Source organism: Mustela lutreola, chromosome 2 (assembly GCF_030435805.1).
Source record: "Mustela lutreola isolate mMusLut2 chromosome 2, mMusLut2.pri, whole genome shotgun sequence".
In the NCBI taxonomy this organism is placed as follows: Eukaryota; Metazoa; Chordata; class Mammalia; order Carnivora; family Mustelidae; genus Mustela; species Mustela lutreola.
Window position 1 is genome coordinate 72,751,326 of NC_081291.1, and position 22,997 is coordinate 72,774,322.

The 22,997-nt window shown below is 35.5% G+C and overlaps 1 protein-coding gene across 1 annotated transcript in view; it reads left to right on the forward strand.

Annotated features, from left to right (window-relative positions):
- TOPAZ1 (testis and ovary specific TOPAZ 1) overlaps positions 1 to 22,997 on the forward strand; it is a 133,462-nt gene that overhangs the window by 815 nt on the left and 109,650 nt on the right. Inside the window, 5 exon segments of the mRNA XM_059162283.1 lie at positions 109 to 388; positions 390 to 687; positions 689 to 2,583; positions 13,738 to 13,799; positions 14,732 to 14,859. Coding sequence (XP_059018266.1) covers positions 109 to 388; positions 390 to 687; positions 689 to 2,583; positions 13,738 to 13,799; positions 14,732 to 14,859 — 2,663 coding nt within the window.

A 22,997-nucleotide genomic window follows, 5' to 3' on the forward strand; every position in this document is an offset into this window, starting at 1 on the left:
TTCAGGGAAATAAAAGTGGATGGCTTCACAATTTTTAAATTTTAAGTGGTATTGCTTTTTCCTCCTCAATATAAAATCTTTTCTGGTATGTTTTGTTGTTTTGATCAGCCAAGGAAAAAAGAAAAGTTACTGAAGCCTCAAGTGATGATCCACAGCCAGGGACTGACCTGGTAAGAAAGGAATCATTAACCAATTCGGAATCTTTCCAAACAGTGGAGTGCAGTGAATTTCAAAGTATGGCTTTCTTGCGGTCTTTGGGTAAGGAAGGTTTGGTAGAAGGTATTAAAAGAAGAATTTGAATTAAAAAACTTAAGGGCTTAGAAAGCCCTTAAAAAGTCCTTCTCAAAATAACTGAAAATAAGGCTACACAAAATATTAAGGTTGAATTAAGATGAACTGTACAGGAATACTTCAAAATATTCTTGTAACAGCTTGTCACCTGTAGTAGAAAGTAATTCCATTTTAAAATTACATGATTGCAGTTGTTTCCCCCATTCCAAGGGTTGTAATGATGAAAATAGCCTTTCATATAAACGTGATGGTGGACGTATGCATGTACCAGAAAATTCCTGAAAGTTAAAGAAAGAAAACTTTAGGAGTCTTGCAGATAAGAGTGACACAAATAATGCTCCTCAGCTTTTACAAACTGAAGAAAACTTAATGGGAGTAAATAAGTTATTGCTTGAAAAAAACTGATTTATACCAAAGTAAAAGTAATGGCTTGTTTTCCTGCCTTCAGAATGAAAACAATAAATACTCAATAGAGGAGAGCAATGTTGGGAGAAAACCCAGGAAAAGGATGAAGGTGTCTGAAAAAGGAGATGAAATGATTATTGAGATGAACTTCTCTAATATGTATAGCAAGTCTGAGTTGGCATTACAAGAAAACCAAACAGGTGCTGAGGATAAAGGAGCAGAGACTTTAGAGGCTAAAAAAAGTCCTTTAAAAGTTTTGAGAAAAATAAACCACAATACACTCTCGCCAGTGGGTCATTTATTAAGTCTTCCAGAAACAGCAGGGAAAAAACCAAGTCCTGGACATCATGTAAATGCTATGTTTCAGAAAACCCTTGAGCCACTTTTGGAAGAAGAAATAAAAAATGATTCAGAGCACTTAGGATTTAAAAGCATGGAGCCAGAAGAGTATATTAAGTTGGTGCAAAGCTCGATAGTGAAATTACCTAGTGATTGCAGTAATTTTGAAAAGAGATCTTCATGGGAAGAATTGAGAAATGAAGCTGAAGAATTGAAGTTAGGCTGTCACAGAACAATACCGATGACTGGTAAAAGAACTTGGCCTTGTTATTCCTGTGCTAGAATATCTGCCCAGTGTTGGAAAAAGTCTTCCTTGCCAGATTCAAATAACTGTCTTCCTGGGTCTCGGGAAAGTTTTAAGCAAGATGATTTTCTTAAACACCAAACAAATCAAACTCACTTAACTGATTCTAAATTATCATTACAAAGTACCATAACAGAAACAAACAGTGAATCTTCAAGTAAAGAAAAATTGGATTCTAATTTAAATTGTTTGTCTTTAGTCTCCACAATAGAACCTACTTTAATGATTATAAAGGAACCCATAATTGATGATAAAAAGATACAGTCAGAGGAACCAAGCAGAAGTGGTTCGGAGGTAGTTTCTAATACTACTGAAGATACTCAGCTAACTAATGTGCCTCAAAACTTAACAGGAAGTAAAAAAAAAGATAGAGGGAATTTAACAAAATTTAATTTGACAGTGGCTTCCCAGGATGTCCAGGAAGCAAATAACTCTATAGGCAAAACTATTCATCGAAAAGCATGCATTGCTAAGCAAACCCTTGTGGTTCCAGACTTAGTGAAAATACTGAACACAGGCCGGCTGACTAATTTTAAAATTCCATTACTTAAGAATAAAACAGAAAAAAAGAAAGAAATAAATGCAAGGTCATCAGAGAGAGAAGCATATAGTCCCTTAGAACTTCTTGACAATTTATCTGGAGCCGAGGTAAGACAAAATAGGAATAAAGAAAATATTTCTACAGTAACTTCAGGACCTCAGTCTTTGAGAATACAAAATAGTGTAACTCCAGTGCAAGCTAATTCTGACTCATGCAGCTGCAAGCATTCCTGTAGTATTTCTTCAAGTTTTTTAAAGCAAGGTAATGGTAATAAACCATCCAACCACATCTCTGAACCAGGCAATATTATTTCAAACAAGGAAGCTGTTTCTCTCACAGTTGAAAGAAATACTTTTTCTTGTGATCTTGGGTGTATCGAGAAAAGTCCTGCTTTCTGCTCTAATGAACAAGAAACATTCAAACCAGTTTTCTCTGAAGTTAGTGGTAGAGAAATGACTAAGAACTTTTCAGAAATTAAAATGGGGTTTCCAGATATTCTTAAAGCATATGAAGATGATGTCCTCTTAATTGATGTCATTCAAGATGACCCAGACCTCTTTGGGGTCTCCAGTGAAGGGGAGCTCTCATTTACTTCAGAGTTCCCTATGATAAACCAGGAACCCAATGTTGCTGAAGAGCACCAGTCAACAGACTCTAAGCACATGGAACTTCCAGAAAAAAAAGAACCAAGCGATGACTTGAGGTATGCATGTTCCAGTATGCCTTTTGGTGCAGATTATTGTTGGTTTCAAAAGCATTTTCTGCTCTTAAGTATCACTAATTTATTCAGTCATCACTGAAGCTCCATTATTTTTTTAAACTCCCTTATTTACTAAATGTAATACAGCACATTACTGCTGAGACCTGGACATGTCATTATGCTAAAATTAGTGAAAATAAAGCAATTACACACTTCTTAGAAATTATAATGGGGCAGATTAGCTGTTCAGAATTTAAAAAGATGGTTTGTAAAGTGGCTTTTAAAACTACTAACATTGCTTCTTTCAAAAGTGTATTTGTTTTCCTATTATTACAACAAATATAGATATACTTTTTTAAAAAAAGATTTTATTTATTTATTTGACAGAGATCACAAGTAGGTAGAGAGAGAGGCAGAAGTAGCTCCCTGCTGAGCAGAGAGCCCGATGTGGGGCTCGATTCCAGGACCCTGGGATCATGACCTGAACCGAAGGCAGAGGCTTTAACCCACTGAGCCACCCAGGCGCCCCAGTTACACTTTTATTTCTGACAAGTTACTTATTAAGAAGCTTATATTTTAACCCATCTTCTGTGATTTCCTTCTTAGATTAAAAATTAGTTTTTTAAGGAATGTAGAAGCCTTAGAAAGTTTATTTGATGTATTTAGGACTCGAGAGTAGAATCAAAAGTTAAACTAGTTTTCAGAGGAAAGTAGCATTTTCTCAGGGTTCTGCTTTTTAAGGTGATGGTTCTAAATGATGATTTAGCCCCCCAAAGAGGGCAAGTTTGCCTGAGGCAACTTAAAAATGAAACCAAGTGGTAACTTTTGTGCTCAGGAATTTGATTCATTCTGGTTGGTCCAAATTTTATATTATGTCACATTTTACTAAACTTTTATGATTCTTTAAACTCTGATTTATATGTTACAATACTTGAATAAAGGAATGTTTTGTGAACAGAAACATGAAAACATTTTCTGCTAAGATTCACTGCTACATTACTTAAATCTCTCTGGTATTTATAAATTTTGTTTAGTTACTTTTGTGATATCATATTCTTCTTGATGTTCTTAGCGTTTTAAGAACTTGTTACTTATCACCAAATAGAATCCTTTCTATCTGCTAAATGAAGGACTAAGAGCTTTATTATTTATTTTTAGTGATGTAATGAGATAGGGTTGATAATCTGCCCATTTTGAAGATGGAAAAAGTAAAGATGACAAGTTGTCACTTGTCCAGGGTCACACTGCTAATAACATAATCTGGATTTAATTTAGGTCTATCTTACTGTAGAATTAAGGGCTTAAGAAAAAAAAAGATTAGTGGTCAAGAACTTGACCTTTGTACTCCTTATAATTTTTTAATCTCCTTGCCACCTAGCAGCTATGAGAACTTTTAGGCAAATTATTTTACCATATCTGTAAAAAGGGAAGATATTGCCTCACAGGTTAAATCAAAGAATGGATTTTGGTTTTAGCATGGCACTGGGTGAGGAGTAAGGGTTCAATAGAAGGTAGTTTTTGAACGTGATTTTAACTCTTGTTATACCATGCTTCCTTTGAGGAATTCATAAGGGAAATTAGAACAAATCTGCTATTTTGGAGAAGACCTCTCGGTTAGCTAGTAGGATGTTTCTACCACCAAAGGTAGAAAGAGAAAACTGTGAATTAGGCAGGAAGTTTGCTTTTTTGTTTGTTTGTTTGTTTTTAGTATAATGGCTCATTTTTGAAAAAGTGATAGATGTTTGTTACAGTAAAAGTATAAAAGGGGGAATCCTAAAACTACCACCACAAATAACAAATTAATTGCCAACAATTTGTATTTATTTAGGCATATAGGTAAATATAATTTTAGAAAAATTGTAGCATGCCATTTTTTAGTAAAAGCATTTACTTTTATTAACTTAATTGAGGGTATGGGGACTAAGGCAAACCTAAAGGGATTGCTGAAACAATACACTTCTCCTTCACAGGAGATTAGTTTCTAAGTGTCTCTTTTAAGTTAATAAGATTATTTAAAAGTTTGAATTTGATCATGACTTTTAAAAATTGTGTTCTTAGTTCAGATAGAAGCCAGCAGCATTTGCTTTTCTAAATTGATTCAGTTCCCCACCACCAATCCTTTTACTTACTTTCCTCTAATATTGGCTATTTAGTTGGCTATATTTTAAAGCTTTTTTTTTTTTTCGGGAAGAGTTCATGATGGCTCTGTTCTTTAAGATCTTGGATACATGGGAATGTTGTCTAAGAGCAAATTGGATATAAAATTTTCAATTTATGTTTTTCCTTTTTACAACTATATAATCATTTCTACCTGTTTTCTCACTTTGAGTGGTGTTGTGGAAAAGTCTGAAGCCAAACTAATTCTCTGTTACTCCTTTAAACTGCTGCCACTGCTTCCACCATTATTGTCTTCTTTTCCTGCTCCCTCTTCCTCCTCTGCTGTCACTTGTTTCTCCTAGACAAGGTGAATCAGTTTGATTTGCAGTATCAAATTTACTTCAGATTATTTTTCTGATTGTCTTTGAACTTCATTTCTCCTTATTTCAAAAGCACCAATTATTATTCTTTTATTGGCTTCTTTTCTTTCATATCTCCTTCTGAAATTTTGGTTTTCAAATAAACTTGAAAATTTCCTCAGTTATTTTAAATGTTTTCTGCAATAGAAATACCAGTTTTATAATCATCTACAGTGCTAGGATAAACTTAACAGGGAAAAGTTGAGGTCTGATAACGAGAGGATCTGCTAATAGTTGTGCAGAAAGTTCTTAATGGTTCTAGAACTAAATGAAGCTTAAAATATAATTTCACATTTCACTTCTTTCCCTTTTATCAACCAGTTGGTAGTTCATGTATTACTTTTTCCTCATGCTAAGACAGTAAGAGGTTGAAGCCTGTTAGACTTGAGTTTGCATTTTATAGGAACAGAAATTAAAGGTGGGAGGGTTAGGCCCAAATACTGTTAGAAGTTCTGGACTTCCTCTTTTGCTAAAACAGGTAGAAAAACCCAAGTTAATACAATTATTGAGTAAAGTGTTCTTAGACATGTTAGGGAGAATTATTAAGATGTTTAAGTTATGTTAGAATGCTTATTCATTGTTGATCTCTGCAGTGGGTAAAGCCTATATTAAAATCCAGATTGTTAGAATTGTATTGGAACTAAAACACTTGAACTGATGAGCTTGGCAATCTATGATTTGTGAAATTTGTAAAATTTTTGAAGTTGCCTGCAAATACAGTTGGAAATCAGAGAATATAATAGTGCTGGACTTAGAATATAGGATTATCTTCAATCACAATTTTATTATATCCTAAAATTTCAGTTGAATGATATTATTCAGTGGATCATTGAGATTTTAAGAGTCTGCCAAGTATTTAAGGGAATTATTATGTAGCCATGGAAGAAAAATCAGTGTGTCTGAAATAAAAATATACAAACTAAAGTACTAAGAATACTAGTAGTTTAGAAAAAAAGAGATGAAAATGCATCCTGGGAAAGTCAAAATTTCTACTGATTCTTGAAGTTTGGATTGATTTAACAAAGGGGAAGAAGTTAAAAAGTTTGGTGGGGGAAGAAACATAATAAAAAGGTGGGCAGAAGATAAAGGTAGATATGAATATGGTTGTGTAGGGCAGATTATGAACCATTTGCTGACTCAGAGTTAGGAGCCATTTCTGTACCCATAGCACCTTTTGCTACCTTGGTTATGGCACTGATTTTTTTTTTTTTTTAATTTTTTAAAATTTCTTTTCAGGGTAACAGTATTCATTGTTTTTGCACCACACCTGGTGCTCCATGCAATCTGTGCCCTCTCCAATACCCACCACCTGGTACCACAACCCCCCACCCCCGCCCCTTCAAAACCCTCAGGTTGTTTTTCAGAGTCCATAGTCTCTCATGGTTCACTTCCCCCTCCAATTTCCCTCAACTCCCTTCTCCTCTCCAACTCCCGTTGTCCTCCATGCTATTTGTTATGCTCCACAGATAAGTGAAACCATGTGATAATTGACTCTCTCTGCTTGACTTATTTTACTGAGCATAATCTCTTCCAGTCCCGTCCATGTTGCTACAAAAGTTGGGTATTTGTCCTTTCTGATGGAGGCATAATACTCCATAGTGTATATGGACCACATCTTCCTTATCCACTCGTCCGTTGAAGGACATCTTGGTTCTATCCACAGTTTGGTGACCGTGGCCATTGCTGCTATAAACATTGGGGTACAGATGGCCCTTCTTTTCTTTTCTTTGGGGTCAATACCCAGGAGTGCAATGGCAGGGATATAGGGAAGCTCTATTTTTAATTTCTTGAGGAATCTCCACACTGTTCTCTGAAGTGGCTGCACCAACTTGCATTCCCACCAACAGTATAAGAGGGTTCTTCTTTCTCCACATCCCCTCCACACATGTTTCCTGTCTTGCTAATTTTGGCCATTCTAACTGGTGTAAGGTGGTATTTAAATGTGGTTTTAATTTGAATCTCCCTGATGGCTAGTGATGAACATTTTTTCATGTGTCTGATAGTATGGCACTGATTTTATGATAGTACAATTTACATCTATCTCATCTGTTAAATTCTTGGACTTCATGAGTGTAGGAAATGTCCATGTGTCATTTACCTTTGCAAGTTCAATTCATCATACTTTGAGGGAAGGGAGAGAATTAAATTTTTAATTTCTTCTATAGTAGGCTATTGCTCAGGCATCTAGATTTGAATATATATAAGTGGAGACAGTGAATCCTTTCTTTCTAAAGTAAATAAATGTTGATGAATAATGGGAACTAAGACCGGATGAGTAGGGTGATGGCAGATTAAGAAGGTTGGAAAGTTCGTCATCAGCATTGGAACTCATCCGTACAGAACTGATGCTGGTGATCAGTGAGGATCAGTTACACCATCTTTGCAAATTGGATTTAAATCCATAAGGAACATTGTACGTTCTGGAGCTGATAATAATAAACACAAACTTATAGAGGGGAAAATGCCTGGTACCAAGGTCATTCAAATGACTCAAAGCGCAGTCTTTCTCTCCCTTGTATATTTGGACTGTAGCCTTTCAGGATGCTTACCTTGCTCCATTCTCCCTTTCCACTGAATATCTGAGACATGCTACAGTGCAAAATTTTACACTCAATTGTCAAAACTAATATATAGTGTCCACCCTATGATAGATACATCATTTATATTATTTTATTTAGTAAATTATTTATTTATTTAGTAAGTAATTATGAGTTTGAAACTGACCCTTTCTTTTTATTTTAATTTTTTTGAGTACAGTTGACTTATAATATTATATTAGTTTCAGGTATATAGCATAGTGACTCAACATCTCTGTACCCTATACTTTGCTTCCCACAAGTATAGCTACTATCTGTCACCATACAACGCTATTAAAATATCATTGACTGTTTCTGGTGCTGTGCCTTTTATTCCCATGACTTACTCATTCCATAATGAGAAACCTGTATCTCTTGCTCCCCTTTACCCACTTGTCCCATTCCCCTACTCCCTGTCCTTTTGGCAACCATCAGGTTATTCTCTATTGGTCTGATTCTGCTTTTTGTTTATTCATTTGTTTATTAGATTCCACATATGAGTGAAATCGTGTAGAATTTGTCTTTCTCAATCTAACTGATGTCACATGATACCCATCCATGTTGTTGCAATAGCACGATCATCCTTTTTTAGTACTAAGTATTATTGTGTGTGTGTGTGTGTATGTACACCACATCTTTCTTATCCATTCATCTATCAATGGATACTTAGGTTGCTTCCATATCTTGGCTAATGTAAATGCTGCAGTAAACAGAGGTGCATATATTAGTGTTTTCATTTTCTTTCAGTAGTAGCATTATTGGATCATATGGCAGTTCTATTTTTAATTTTTTGAGGAACCTCCATACTGTTTTCCACAGAGGCTGTACTAATTTGCATTCTCACCAACAGTACATAAGGGTTCCTTTTTCTCCACATCCTCACTAATACTTGTTATTTCTTGTGTTTTTGATTTTAACCATTCTGACAGGTATAAAGTGATCTTTCATTGTGGTTTTGATTTGCATTTTTCTGATGGTTAGTGATACTGAGCATCTTTTCATGTGTCCATTGTCCATCTGTGTGTCTTCTTTGGAAAAATGTATGTTCAGGTCCTCCAAAACTAGCTCCCTTTAAAATTGAATCAAAGTGTTTAACTCTGCAAAGGACATACAGCTGGTAAGTTAGTAAGGGCTGAGATCTGAGCCCAGAGTAACCTGCTCTGAAGTTTGTCTCCCCAGCCCAAAACAATGCTGGGAGATTGGCATTTTGGTTACTTTTATGGCTTTAATTCAATTATTCTACAGATTGCTACAAAACATTAATTTGCTTTTGATCTCTTTTCTGTCTCATCTCTTTCTCTTTAAAGTGTCATTTTGACTTCACTTTTTTCTCTTGGACCATGTAAACCATTGTTTTTTGTCTTTGACAGGATATATTATACTTGGTGGAGTGATCATTTATTTGTAGTATTAGGGGACCTAGCACTGTGGCATTGGGTTAGGCAACCTCTGGCCAATGAATTGGATAATATTTCTCTGCTTTTGGCCACTTGTTATTTGCAGAATAATTGCCCTAGTAAATTTGTGGCAGCCCTGTTCAGAGACAGAGTACGTGAATGTATAAATAAATGAGCACTGACCACAAGTCATCTAGTTAACTCTTAAAAAAGCAATAACATTCTGAGTTTTTCTTGGGCAATATTTTTCAGACTTGTTCTGCTAGTAATTATTCTAGAGCAGTCCTGTTCCACCTTTTTGTCAATTAACCTTAGTAAAGATACATAATTGTATTATAATCCAGTGTATATTTAAGAATATGTGAAACAGTGGATTTACAAAAACAATATTTTCTTTACTATAAGGGATGTAGTATCATATTTTGTATTTTATTTTGTTTTATTTAAAAAAAAAGTCCTGGGTGGAACACATTAAACTTCATCATCCCCCTCGTAAAATGCTCTGGTTAGAGGATAAATCTAATGTAATCCATGTTGTTCTTCAGAAGCCTCTTTTACTACTCTCTCTTTTTTGCTCAGATCTTCTCTTTTGCATCTCTGTACTTCTGTAGCCTCACCCAAGTCTGTTTTTTTGTTTCCTTTCTTCCCCCTACCTTTCACTTTTAAAAAATTTTATTATATTGAAATTCAATTAATTAACATTAACATATTAGTTGCAGAGGTGGAGTTCAGTGACTCATCAGTTGTGTGTAACACCCAGTGCTCACTACATCAAGTGCCCTCCTTAATGCACGTAACTCAGTTACCCCATCTTCCCACCTACTTCCCCTTCAGCAACCTTCCGTTTATTTCCTAAAATTAAGAGTCTCTTATGATTTACCTCCCTCTCTTATTATATCTTATTTTATTTTTCCTTCTCTTCATTTTTGAACCTTCCCCCTCTCAAGGCAGAGCTATACCTTTCTACTCCACCAGTGCAAAACTGTAAAATAATTTGTGTGGATTATAATGTTGCTTTATTATTTTTTTTTAAACTCAGATTGACTGTCAAATTCAAAACAAAACTAAATTACTTCTAAGAAGAGTGACATGTGCAATTTTACTTTCCTTGTGAGTTATTCATAGTAAAAATTTCTCACACTTTTAAACTTTGCCAGAAATAAAACTACTATTTTAATACAGTACTTTCAAATTAAAGCAGTACACTTGCTGTACCTTTTATGGCTTTGTTTTATTTGCAGGAATAACTGTCTTTGTGTGTGGAGGTATACCTATTTAAAAATGTAACTTTCATAATAATTAGCAACTGCAAAAACATTCCTCAATTCTTCTCTATTTGAGTCACTTAATTGTATTTATGTTATTACTTTAATATCTCTCACAGTTTTTCCTTCCTTTCAGTTCTCACTGCTACTGTCTTATTCATCTTTCTTCTAGATTATTGTAATGAGCTCCTAGTTAATCTTCCTGAATTCTCTTAGTTTATCCTCCACATATTGATATTCAGAAATAGAAATTGATCTGCCAGTGACTGCTACATTGCTTCAGTGGCTTTTAGCCACCTGAGGATAGAATCTAAATTGCTTGGCTTGTCTTTTTTAAGGCTCTTAGTGGATTTCATTCATTCTCTTTGACAACGGTTTTAGTGGGGAGAAAGGGGAGTGAAAGGCTAATGAAAGATAAGCACAAGCTGCTCACTGTTTACACAATATATCATGTACTTGAATCCTTTTGCATGTTTCTTTTCTTCTTTTTTAATTTTTTAAAAAGATTTTTGTTTAGAGAGCATGAGCAGATGGGAGGGGGGTGAACCAGAGGAAGAGGGAGAAGCAGACTCCTAACTGAGCAGGAAGTCAGATGCAGGGCTCAGTTCCAGGCCTTTGTAATCATGACCCGAGCTGAAGGCAGACTCTTAACTGACTGAGACACCCAGGAGCCCCTGCATGTTTCATTACCTGGAAGTCCCTTTCTTTTTATTCAGTTACTCAAATCTCATCTGAGCTGTTATTCTAAGAATTTGTTCCAGTAGTCCTCTTGGTATATCTCTCAGTATAATATGTCTGTTTGTATGTGAGCCTTCCTTATACTGGGATTTTCTAGATAGAAGAGAGGCATCTTCATTTGGGTCTCCCTATTGGACCAGGAAGATGTTAGGTGCTAAGTATATGGAGAGCAAGTAGATACACATGGGCCCTGTCCTCACTGAGATTTTCATCTACCAGGAGAGACATAATTAAGCAAGTACAATCAAATATGATAGTAGAAGTACAAGATTTTAAAGGTTTCCTGGTCAAAGTAACATGTAAGATGAACACTAAAGGATTAGCAGGAATTAGCCGATTGGTGAAGAAAAGTAATTAGAATTTTGTCATAGAAGAAAGAGCCAATGTAAAGGCCCACAGGGAAAGGCATGTCATAACTGAGAAATAGAAATAATGTTCCCGTGGCTTAGGGCTTGTATGGCAAGAAATAAAGCTACAAAATGTGCAAAAAGCTAAGTCATTAAGGGCCTTTCAAACAGGATGACCATATAATTTATCTTCTGAACTAAAAAACTTTTGGGAGTGAAATGAGGAATTTTTAATAAGATATGCCAGGACAACAAGCATAAATAGACCAGCCTAGATACACTAGAAGTCATTGTGAGTTTGAACTTTATCCCAAGAGCATATAGGGATTCACTAAAGGACTTTTAAATAGACCAGATTTACATTTTAAAAATCATTGTAGCTCTGGCATGGAGAATAAATTGGTAGGGAGCTATTATAATAATTAGGCTAAAGGACAAGATGACTTAAAACAGAAATGGGAGTGTATTTGAGAGAGATTTAGGACATGAAGATTAATTAATCTGACAGATTAATCAGAAGTAGGAATTAAGAATGATACCTGGTTTCTCTCTTATTTCAAAGAAAGTCATAATTCTCTGACATGAAGGGGCAGGATTGGGGATGTGTTCTGGTAATGATGTGAAATTTAGACATGTTGAGTTGGAGAGACCACTGAAATACTAAAATGGAGCTATTTAGTAGACAGAGTCTAAAAGAGGGAAATAATTAAGGAAGGAGATTTGCATATTATGAGTCTCTGTTTGAATTTATTATCTTCTCATTCCTTAAAATGTATTTTTCTGATTGTTTTTAGGGCTTTATGTCAGGGAACAAATACTCCATGTTTTCCAAAGACTTTATAAAGAATGATGTATATAAAATGTTTTCTTTGGTTTTTCTTTTTCATGGGTAGGAAGTAATCCTGAACCAATGAACAGTCATAGAGCTGTAGGATAGGTGTTTTTTTTTTTTTTAATATTTTATTTATTTATTTTTCAGAGAGAGAGCAAGAGACTGAGCATAAGCAGGGAGAACAGCAGGCAGAGGCAGAAGCAGGCTCCCTACTGAGCAAGGAGCCTGATGTGGGACTTGATCCCAAGATCTTGGGATCATGACCTGAGCCAAAGGCAGCAGCTTAACCTATTGAGCCACCCAGGTGTCCCTGGATAGGTTTAATAAAACTAATTTATTAAATGAATAAAAATGGTGGGATTATGGGTGTTTACTATATTTTATTCTGTTTGCTTTTACATATTTTTAATTTTTTAAAAATGGAATTATGTTTGGCCATTTTTTTTAAATTTATTTTTTATTTTCAGCATTATTTTTGCACCACACCCAGTGCTCCATGCAATCCGTGCCCTCTATAATACCCACCACCTGGTACCGTGACCTCCCACCCCCCACCCCTTCAAAACCCTCAGATTGTTTTTCAGAGTCCATTTGTTTTTGAGTGGCTCCTATAGATGTAGTTGTCATTTGTTGAGTCTATGCTATTGGGTTTTTTTTTTTTTTTTAAGATTTTATTTATTTGTCAGGGGAAAGAGAGAGAGAGCACAAACAGGCTGGCGAGAGAGAAGCAGGCTCCCTGCTGAGCAAGGAGCCCCATGCAGACCTTGATCTCAGGATCCTGGGATCATGACTTGAGCTGAAGGGTCACTTAACCAACTGAACCGTCCAAGAATCCCGATACTATTGACTTTAAAAACATATTATCTCATTCAATCCTCTTGATAACTTCATGGATAGTTGAAAATTCCCATTTTACAGATATGGTTAGACTCAAAGAAATTACATAATGTTGCCATAGTTCACATAGTTAAGTGGCAGAACAGTATTTGAAGCCAGGTTGGTTAAACTCTGATCTCCATACTCTTGACCTTTAGACCACATGTTGTTTCAGAGACTACAAAAAAAAAAAAAAAAAACAAAAAACTGCTCTCAAACTATATTCCTTTTACATTGTCAGTTATATACACACACCACACACACACACACACACACACACACTTCAGAATAGAAGTTAAGCATCAGCTTATATTGGTATAATACTTTAAAATTGTTTTGAATGCTTGATATATATCATCAGGTTCTCTCTGAGTAACAGTTTGAATGGCAGCACTCTCTGACAGTTGTAGCATATGTGTGTGTTTAAAGACCCAAATGAGGAATCTACTTGGGTATGCTGGGTTCTGAGCTCCAGTGTAATACTCTGTCCTTGGAGGACTTGAGCTGATATTCATCAGCTATTAAAGCTGGTAGTATATAATGTTTAGAGAAGTAGATAATTCTGTATAGAATCCATTATAATGTTCAAGCTCTGTTTACTTTATAATAGAAAACTTCCCATACTGGATCCTGGATTGATGAAGTCAAAGATCTGTGCTTCCTTATCAGCAGGTAAAATTTGACATTTTCAAAATATACAGTTTTGAAGTATCTTTTTATATCTCTATTCGGGCCTAGTCAAAACTCATTCATTACATAGGAAGCTCTTCATTTTAGAGTCTTAGCTATATATTTTATGGTTTGGCAGTTTTCCTCAGTTTTAGTTGCTTGGTTGGCAGATAAGATTTTGAGAAATTTTCCATTTGATTAGTTAGTAAGTAACTTTGTTAGGCATTATCTATAAAAGATAGATCATTGACCTTAGAGATTTTTGTGGCCTTATTTTGAAATGGAAATATATGTTTAGCTTTATCACATTTTAAATCTGAATTCTTACTAGAATTTTTTATAATTAATAGTTAATCATAAGTTTAAATACCTGGATCCTTACTTCACAGGCAATATTTTGAAAGTTAATTGTATTTTCATTTTCAAGTTTTAAAAATATATTGAATGTAGCTGGACATAGGAAACATCCTTACATTTGTCTTGATATATGTCAGTTTTGTTTTACTGCTAATTCTTTTTATATCGTGTAATGGAGTTATTTTGAAAGAGAGGGAGGAATAATTGTGTAGTTTGCTGAAACTAAAACCTTTGTCACGTTGGATTTTTTTTTTGTTTTTTTTTTTTAAAGATTTTATTTATTGGTCAGAGAGAGAGAGGGAGCGAGAGTGAGCACAGGCAGACAGAATGGCAGGCAGAGACAGAGGGAGAAGCAGGCTCCCTGCCGAGCAAGGAGCCCGATGTGGGACTCGATCCCAGGACGCTAGGACCACGACCTGAGCCGAAGGCAGTTGCTTAACCAACTGAACCATCCAGGTGTCCCTGTCACGTTGGATTTTAAAAGAGGCTTAATTCTAACTTGTTTTCAGAACAATCTTTCAGTGATTTAGTTATTTTGCTGCATAAAGTTTCTACAGTTTAATACTATTTCTTTCCAGCAAATGAAATTAAACGTGATTCTGAAGGTGGAAACATTACCTTAGGGAAAGTTACTAATGAGACCTGTGAAAGTGAAAAGCTGAGAGACTTCATTGAACATGTAAAACGTTCAGACTTGGATGAAAAGGTACTGGGGAATTTATATTTTGTTTTTTCCTGGTCTAAATCATGGTAATGCAGAAATTCACGTTAACAGTGCTGTCAGTAGTTCAGACTTGGATGAAAAGGTGTTGTGGAGAATCTTCTTTTCTTTTCTTTTTTTCTTTAAATTCAATTAGCCTGCATATAGTACATTATTAGTTTCAGATGTGTTCAGTAATTCATCAGTTGTGTATAACACCCAGGGCTCATCACATCATGTGCCCTCTTTTTTTTTTTTAAAGGTTCTTTTTTTTTTTTTTAAGATTTTATTTATTTATTTGACAGAGAGATCACAAGTAGGCAGAGAGACAGGCAGAGAGAGAGGAAGGGAAGCAGCCTCCCCGCCGAGCAGAGAGCCCAATGTGGGGCTCGATCCCAGGACTCTGGGATCATGACCTGAGCCAGAGGCAGAGGCTTTAACCCACTGAGCCACCTAGGTACCCCTCATGTGCCCTCTTTAATGCCCATCACCAATGACCCCATTCCACCACCCTTCCTCCCCTCCAGCAACCCTTAATTTCTTTCCTATAGTTAAGAGTCTCATGGTTTTTTTCCTCTCTGATGACTTCCCATTCTGTTTTCCCTCCTTTCCTCTGATGTCCTCTATTGTTTCTTATATTCCACCTATGAGTAAAACCCTATAATTGTCTTTCTCTGATTGACTTATTTCACTTAGCATAATACCCTCCAATTCCATCTACATTGGACTGAATGATAAGTATTCATCCTTTCTGATGGCTCAGTAATAGTCTACTCTATATATGAACTACATCTTTATCCATTCATCTGTCGATGGACATCTAAGCTCTTTTCCATAGATTGGCTATTGTAGGCATTGCTACTATAACCATTGGTGTTCACCCTTTGGATCACTACATTTGTATCTTTGAAGTAAATACCTAGTAGTGCAATTGTTGGGTCATAGGGTAGCTCTATTTTTAACTTCTTGAGGAACCTCCATGCTGTTTTCCAGAGTGGCTGTACCAGCTTGCGTTCTAACCAACAGTGTAAGAGGGTTCCTCTTTCGCCACATCCTCACCACAGCTGTTTCCTGAGTTGTTTATTTTAGCCATTCCTGATTGGTGTGAGGTGGTATCTCATTGTGGTTTTGATTTGTATTTTGCTGATGCCAAGTGATGTGGAGTTTTTGTTTGTATATCTCTTGGCCATATGTCTATCTTCTTTAGAGGAATGTTTGTTCATGTTTTCTGCCCATTTCTTGATTGGATTGGTTTTTTGGGTGTTGAGTTTGTTAAGTTCTTTAGAGATCTTGGATACTAGCCCTTTATCTGATACGTCATTTGTAAATATCTTCTCCCATTTTGTAGGTTGCCTTTTAGGTTTGTTTCCTTTGCTGTGCAGCAGCTTTTTATCTTGATGAAGTCCCAAAAGTTTGTTTGCTTTTGTTTCCCTTGCCTTTGGAAATGTGACCAGACAGATTTTGCTGCAGACAAGGTCAAAGAAGCTGCTGCCTGTGTTCTCCTCTAGGATATTGATGGATTTTTGTCTCATATTGAGGTCTTTCATCCATTCTGAGTTTATCTTTGGGTATGTTGTAAGAGAATGGTCCAGTTTCATTCTGCATGTGGCTGTCCAGTTTTCCCAGCACCATTTATTGAAGAGATTGTCTTTTTTCCATTGGATATTCTTTCCTGCTTTGTGGAAGATTAGTTGACCATAGGGTCCATTTCTGGGGTCTCTTTTCTGTTCCACTGATCTCTGTGTCTGTTTTTGTGCCAGTACCATACTGTCTTGACAATTACAGCTTTGTAATAGGGCTTGAAGTCAGGTATTGTGATGCCACTAGTTTTGGTTTTCTTTTTCAACATTACCCTGGCTATTCAGGGTCTTTTCTGGTTCCATACTAATTTCAGGATTATTTTGTCCAGCTCTGTGAAAAATGTTAATGGTATTCTGATAGAGTTTGCATTGCTGCATATGATGTACGTATAGATTGCTCTGGGTAGCATAGACATTTTAATGAAATTTGTTCTTCCAATCCATGAGCATGGAATGTTTTTCCATTTGTTTGTGTCTTCCTCAATTTCTTTCATAAGTATTCTGTAGTTTCCTGAGTACAGGTCCTTTACCTCTTTGGCTGGTTTTATTCCTAGGTATCTATGGGTTTTGGTGCTATTGTAAATGGATTCTATTCCTTAATTTCTCTTCCTTCAGTCTCATTGTTAGTGTATAGAAATGCAACTAATTTCTGTGCATTGATTTTGTATCATGCTATGTTGCTGAATTGCTGTATGAGTTCTGTTACTTTTGGGATAGATAATCTTTTGGGTTTTCCACATAAAATATCATGTTATTTGCAAAGAGTGAGAGTTTGACTTCTTTGCCAACTTGAATGCCTTTTATTTCTTTTTGTTGTCTGATTGCTGTGGCTAGGACTTCTGTACTATGTTGAACTGAATAGTTAGAGTGGGCTTCCAGTTGTGTTCTTGATCTTAGGGGAAATGCTATCAGTTTTTCCCCATTGAGAATGATATTCGCTGTAGGCTTTTCATAAATAGTTTTTATGATATTGAGGTTAGTTCCCTCTATCTGTACACTGTGGAGAGTTTTAATCAAGAAAGGATGCTGTATTTTGTCAAATGCTTTTTTTTTTTTTTTTTTTGCATCATTTGAGAGGGTCATATTGTTCTTGTCCTTTCTTTTTATTTATTTATTTTTTTACCTCATCTCACATCATCTGTCCTTTCTTTTTATTAATGTGGCATACCACATCGATTGATTTGTGAGTGTTGAACCATCCTTGCTGCCCAGGAATAAGTATACTTGGTCATGGTGAATAATCCTTTTAATGTCCTGTTGGATTGTATTGGCCAGTATCTTGGTGAGGATTTTGGCACCCATATTCATTAGGGATATTGATCTGTAATTCTCTTTGGTGGGGGCTTTGGCTGGTTTGGGGGTCAAGGTAATGCTGTCCCCATAGAACAAGTTTGGAAGGTTTCCTTCCATTTCTGTATTTTGAAGCTGTAGAGATTCTTTTACATTTTCTTATTTCTTGTTCTGAATAGTTGTAATACAGATTCATCATAACAGTATGGTCAGGTGATAAGTATAACTTTTTGAGTAAAAGAATTGCATCATTCTGCCCTAGGATATATTGTTTAATGCTTTGTATAAGCACACTATTAACAGGTTTCCTTTGTCTGGGAAAGTGGGGTGTTTAATTATATATTTAGCCTTTTCTTTTTTAGTATGCTTAAGTTGATCTCAAACCTACATAAATCTAATTTGTTACATATTTTCCTGCCTCATTAAACATAGAGTACTGAATATCATTTGATCTTGAAATTTAAGAATATCATAGTATCCGAAGGCTATGAATGCATACAGCAGTTATTTAACCACAGATATAGAAGGCATAGGAGTTGGAGCTAAACCTAACTTGATGGTGGAACATACCACTAGCATATGATACAGGGAAAAATTCAGATACCAAATATATTCTTGTTTTCTGCCAGAAAATGTGTGTGATTGTCTTAACCTTTTGCATAATTTAATTTACTCCTAGGCAACCATTTCATATTTTCTTTTTTCTCATTATTCCTTCTTATTCATCCTCACAGCTGACAATCTATTTTTCTACTTCACCAAAAAAATTGAAGTAACTGGAAAGGAACTTCCTACTTCCCTGCCAGTATAATAGCCAACCTAACCTGCATCTGCTCCCCAAATTCCAGCTTCTCCTCAGTTACAGTAGATGATCTAGCCAAGGTTATTCCTTCCACCTGTGTGCCAAAGTCCACCTCTTTCCTCTCTAAAAATACTACTCCAGTAATTCTTCTTTTTATTATTGGCTTATTTTTATCAATATATAAACATGTGGTTCTCCCATCTTCAAACCAAACCAAACCAAACCAAACAAAATGGTTTCATAGTCCCATTTATCTTTTCAGCTGTCATCCTATCTCTCAAATGCTTATCTTTACCCACCATCTCTACTTTCTGTCCTCTGGTTCTCTTGAACCCATTCCAAAGATACTTGCCTTCACTGCAACCAAAACTATCCTTAAACTCTTCAGTGACCTCCTTGTTGCTGGGTCTAATGGACATTATCTTAGTCTCAATGTTGCTTAACCTATCATTATTATTTGTCACAGTTGATCACACTTTCTTTGAAACCCTGGCTTTCAGGATAAACATACATGCCTGGTTTATTTTTTCCCTTTCTGTCTGCAACTTCCCAGTTGATTTTGCTGATCTCTCTTGATATACCTGACCTCTACATATTGTAGTGGCTCAGAGCCTAGACCATGATGTGTTCTTTCTTATCTAGATTGGCTCATTAAATGGTCCCGTCCAGCCTCATTGCATTAAATGCCATCATTGTGATAAGACTTTCAAATTTATAACTGCATTCTGAACTGCTTCTCTGAACAGATCTTTATGTTTAGTTGCCTACTGGACTTGTCCATTTAGATGTCCAGTTAGGCATCTCAAACTTAACATGTTCAGTCTGAATTCCTGAAACATCTATATACAGCCTACCAGATACTCATTTCAGATGTAACTGCACATAAAGACTGAGAGCAAAGAGATGGAAAAAGATGTTCCATGCAAATGGAAACAAAAAGCTAGTGTAGCTATACATATATCAAACAAAACAGACTTATAGCAATACTATAATAGTAGAGGACTTTAACATCTCACTTACATGAATCATCACGATTGGAAATCAGTAAGGAAACATATTAAGTGACATGTTTAAGACCAGATGAACTTAATACATATATATGGAACATTCCATTTAAAAGCATCAGAATATACATTCTTCTCAGGTACACACAGAACATTCTTTACGATAGATAATGTGTTAGGCCACAAAGCAAGTCTCAATAAATGCATGAAAATTTAAATCATATCAAGCATCTCTTCCTAACACAATTGTATGAAACTAGAATTAAATTATAAGAACAAAATCAGAAAAATGACAAATAATCTGAAGATTTAACAACATGCTATTAACAATTGAAGAGTCATAGAAGAAATCAAGAGAGAACTCCAGACAGTAACTGGACACAATGAAAACAGAAATAGGGCATACAAAAATCTGTGGGATGCAGCAAAAGCAGTTCTTTTTTTTTTTTTTTTTTTAAGATTTTTTTTATTTGACAGAGAGAGACACAGCAAGCGCAACAACACAAACAGGGGGAATGGGAGAGGGAGAAGCAGGCTCCCCACTGAGCAGGGAGCCCGACACAGGGCTTAATCCCAGGACTCTGGGATCGTGACCTGAGCCGAAGGCAGATGCTTAATGACTGAGCCACCCAGGCACCCCAGAAAAGCAGTTCTAGAGGAAATTTCATTGCATACAGATCTACCTCCAGAAACAAGAGAGATGTCAAACAATTTATCTGTATACCTAACAGAATTAGAGAAAGAATAAACAAAGCCAAAAGTTAATAGAAAGAAGGAAATAGTGAAGATCAGAATGGAAATAAATAGAGAATAAAAAGACAATAGAAAAGATCAATGAAACCTAAGAACTCTTTCTTTGAAAAGAGAAAATTCACAAACTTTTGGCTGGACTAACCAAAAAAAAAAAAGGGGGGCTTAAATATATACAATTAGAAATGAAAGAGGAGAAGGGGTTATAACTGATACCACAGAAGTACTGTGAACAGTTAATTATAGGACAACAAATTGGGCAACTGTGAAGAAATAGATAAATTCCTAGAAACTTAAAATCTTCCAAGAGTGAATTATGAAGAAATAGAAATTCTGATTGCAACAATTCCCAGTAAGGAGATTGAATCAGTAGTCAAAAACCTCCCAACAAATAAAAACAGGACCAGACAGCTTCACTGGTGAACTCTGCTATAAATTTAGAAAATTTAATACCTACTTTTCTCAGATTTTTCCCAAAAATTGAAGAGGAGGGAACATTTCCAAACTCATTTTACAAGGTCAGCATTATCCTGATACCAAAATCAGACATGGATACCACAAGAAAAGAAAATCTTACCAGCTAAAATCCCTAATGATCGCAGATGTAGAAACCTTCAACATTAGCAAAGTGAATTCAATAATACTTTTAAAGAATCTTACACCATGATCTATGGGATATATTCCACAAATGCAAGGATGATTCTACATCCACATACCAATCCCTGTGATATGCCACATTAACAAAATGAGAGATAAGAACATATGATCATCTCAATAGATGCAGAAAAGCATTTGACAAAATTCAACATCCATTTATAGTAAGAATTCTCAACGAAGTGAGTATATAGAGAGAAAGTACCTCCACATAATCAAGACCATCTATGACCAATCCACGTTTAATGTCATACGCAACAGTGAAAGGGCAGAAGCTTTCCTCTGAGATCAGGAACAAGATAAGGAATCCTCCTGTTTCCTTTTCTTTTCAACATAGTATTGGAAGTCCTAATAAGGACAGTTAGACATGAAAAAGAAAATAAAAGATACCAAAATTGGAAAAGAAGACATAAAACTCACTATTTTCCAATGTCATGATATTATTTATAGAAAACCTTTAAGACACCACCAAAAAAACTGTTAGAACTAATGAATTGGATTCAGTAAAGTTTCAGGATATAAAATTAATATACGAAAATCTATTGTGTTTTTATATAGTAATAATGAGCTATCAGAAAGAAAAATTCAAAAAATCCTATTTATAATCACATCAAAGAGAGTAAAATGCCTATGAATAAATTTAATGAAGGAGGTGAAAGACCTGTAGATTGAAAACTGTAGTACACTGATAAAAGAATTTGAAGACATAGACAAATGGAAATATATTCCATGCTCATGGATTGGAAGAATTAATATCATTAAAATGACCAAACTACCCAAAGCAATGTACATATTCAGTATAATCTCTATCAAAATTCCAGTGACATTTTTCACAGAACTAGAACAAATAATTATAAAATTTATATGGAACCACAAAAGACCTTGAATAATGAAAGCAGTTGGTTATTCAAAGAACAAGGCCTGAGGTATCACACTCCTGATTTCAAACTATACTACAAAACTATAGTAATCAAAACAGTATGGTATTGGCATGAAAACAGACACATGGATCAATGAAACAGACTAGAGAGCTCAGAAGTAAACACATACATATATGGTCAATTAATTTATGATAAAGAAGGCAACATAACAATGGGGAAAGGACAGTATCTTCAATAAATGATGTTGGAAAAACTGAATGTAAGACCTGAAACCATAAGGCCTAGAAGAAAACATAGGCAATAATCTCCTTGAGATAAATCATAGCAGAGTTTTTTTGCATCTGATTCCAAGGCAAGGGAAACAAAGCAAAACTAAGCAAATGAGACTACATGAAACAAGCTTCTACACAGAGAAGGATACTATCAACAAAATTCAAAGGCAACTTAATGGGAGAAGACATTTTTATGTCCTATACCTCCTAAGGGGTTAATGTCCAAAATTCATGAAGAACTCCTACAACTCAATAACAACGAAAACCATAATCTAATTAAAAAATGGGCAGAGGACCTAAATTGTGTTTTCCCAAAGAAGATGTACAGTTGGCCAACAGATACATGAAAAGATGCTCAAAGTCACTCATCATCAGGGAAATGTAAATCAAAACCACAGTGAGATACCACCTTACACCTGTCTGAATGACTGTTATCCAAAGGACAAGAAATAACAAATGTTGTTAAGGATGTGGAGAAAAAGGAACTTTTGTGTACTGTTGGTAGGTATATAAACTGGTATAACTTCTATGGAAAAAAAGTTTGGCAGTTATTCAAAATACTAAAAATAGAGCTACCATACAGTCTAGCAATTCCATTACTGGGTATCTAAAGAAATAAAAAAATATTAACTCAAAAAGATAAACGCATGCGTGTGTTCACTGCAGTATTATTTATCAGTATTACACTAAGTTAAGCTAGAGGAAAACAAATACTGCATGATCTTTTTTTTTTTTTAAAGATTTTATTTATTTATTTGACAGAGAGAGATCATAAGCAGGCAGAGAGGCAGGCAGAGAGAGAGGAGGAAGCAGGCTCCCTGCTGAGCAGAGATCCCGATGTGGGGCTCGATCCCAGGACTCTGAGATCATGACCTGAGCCGAAGGCAGCGGCTTAACCCACTGAGCCACCC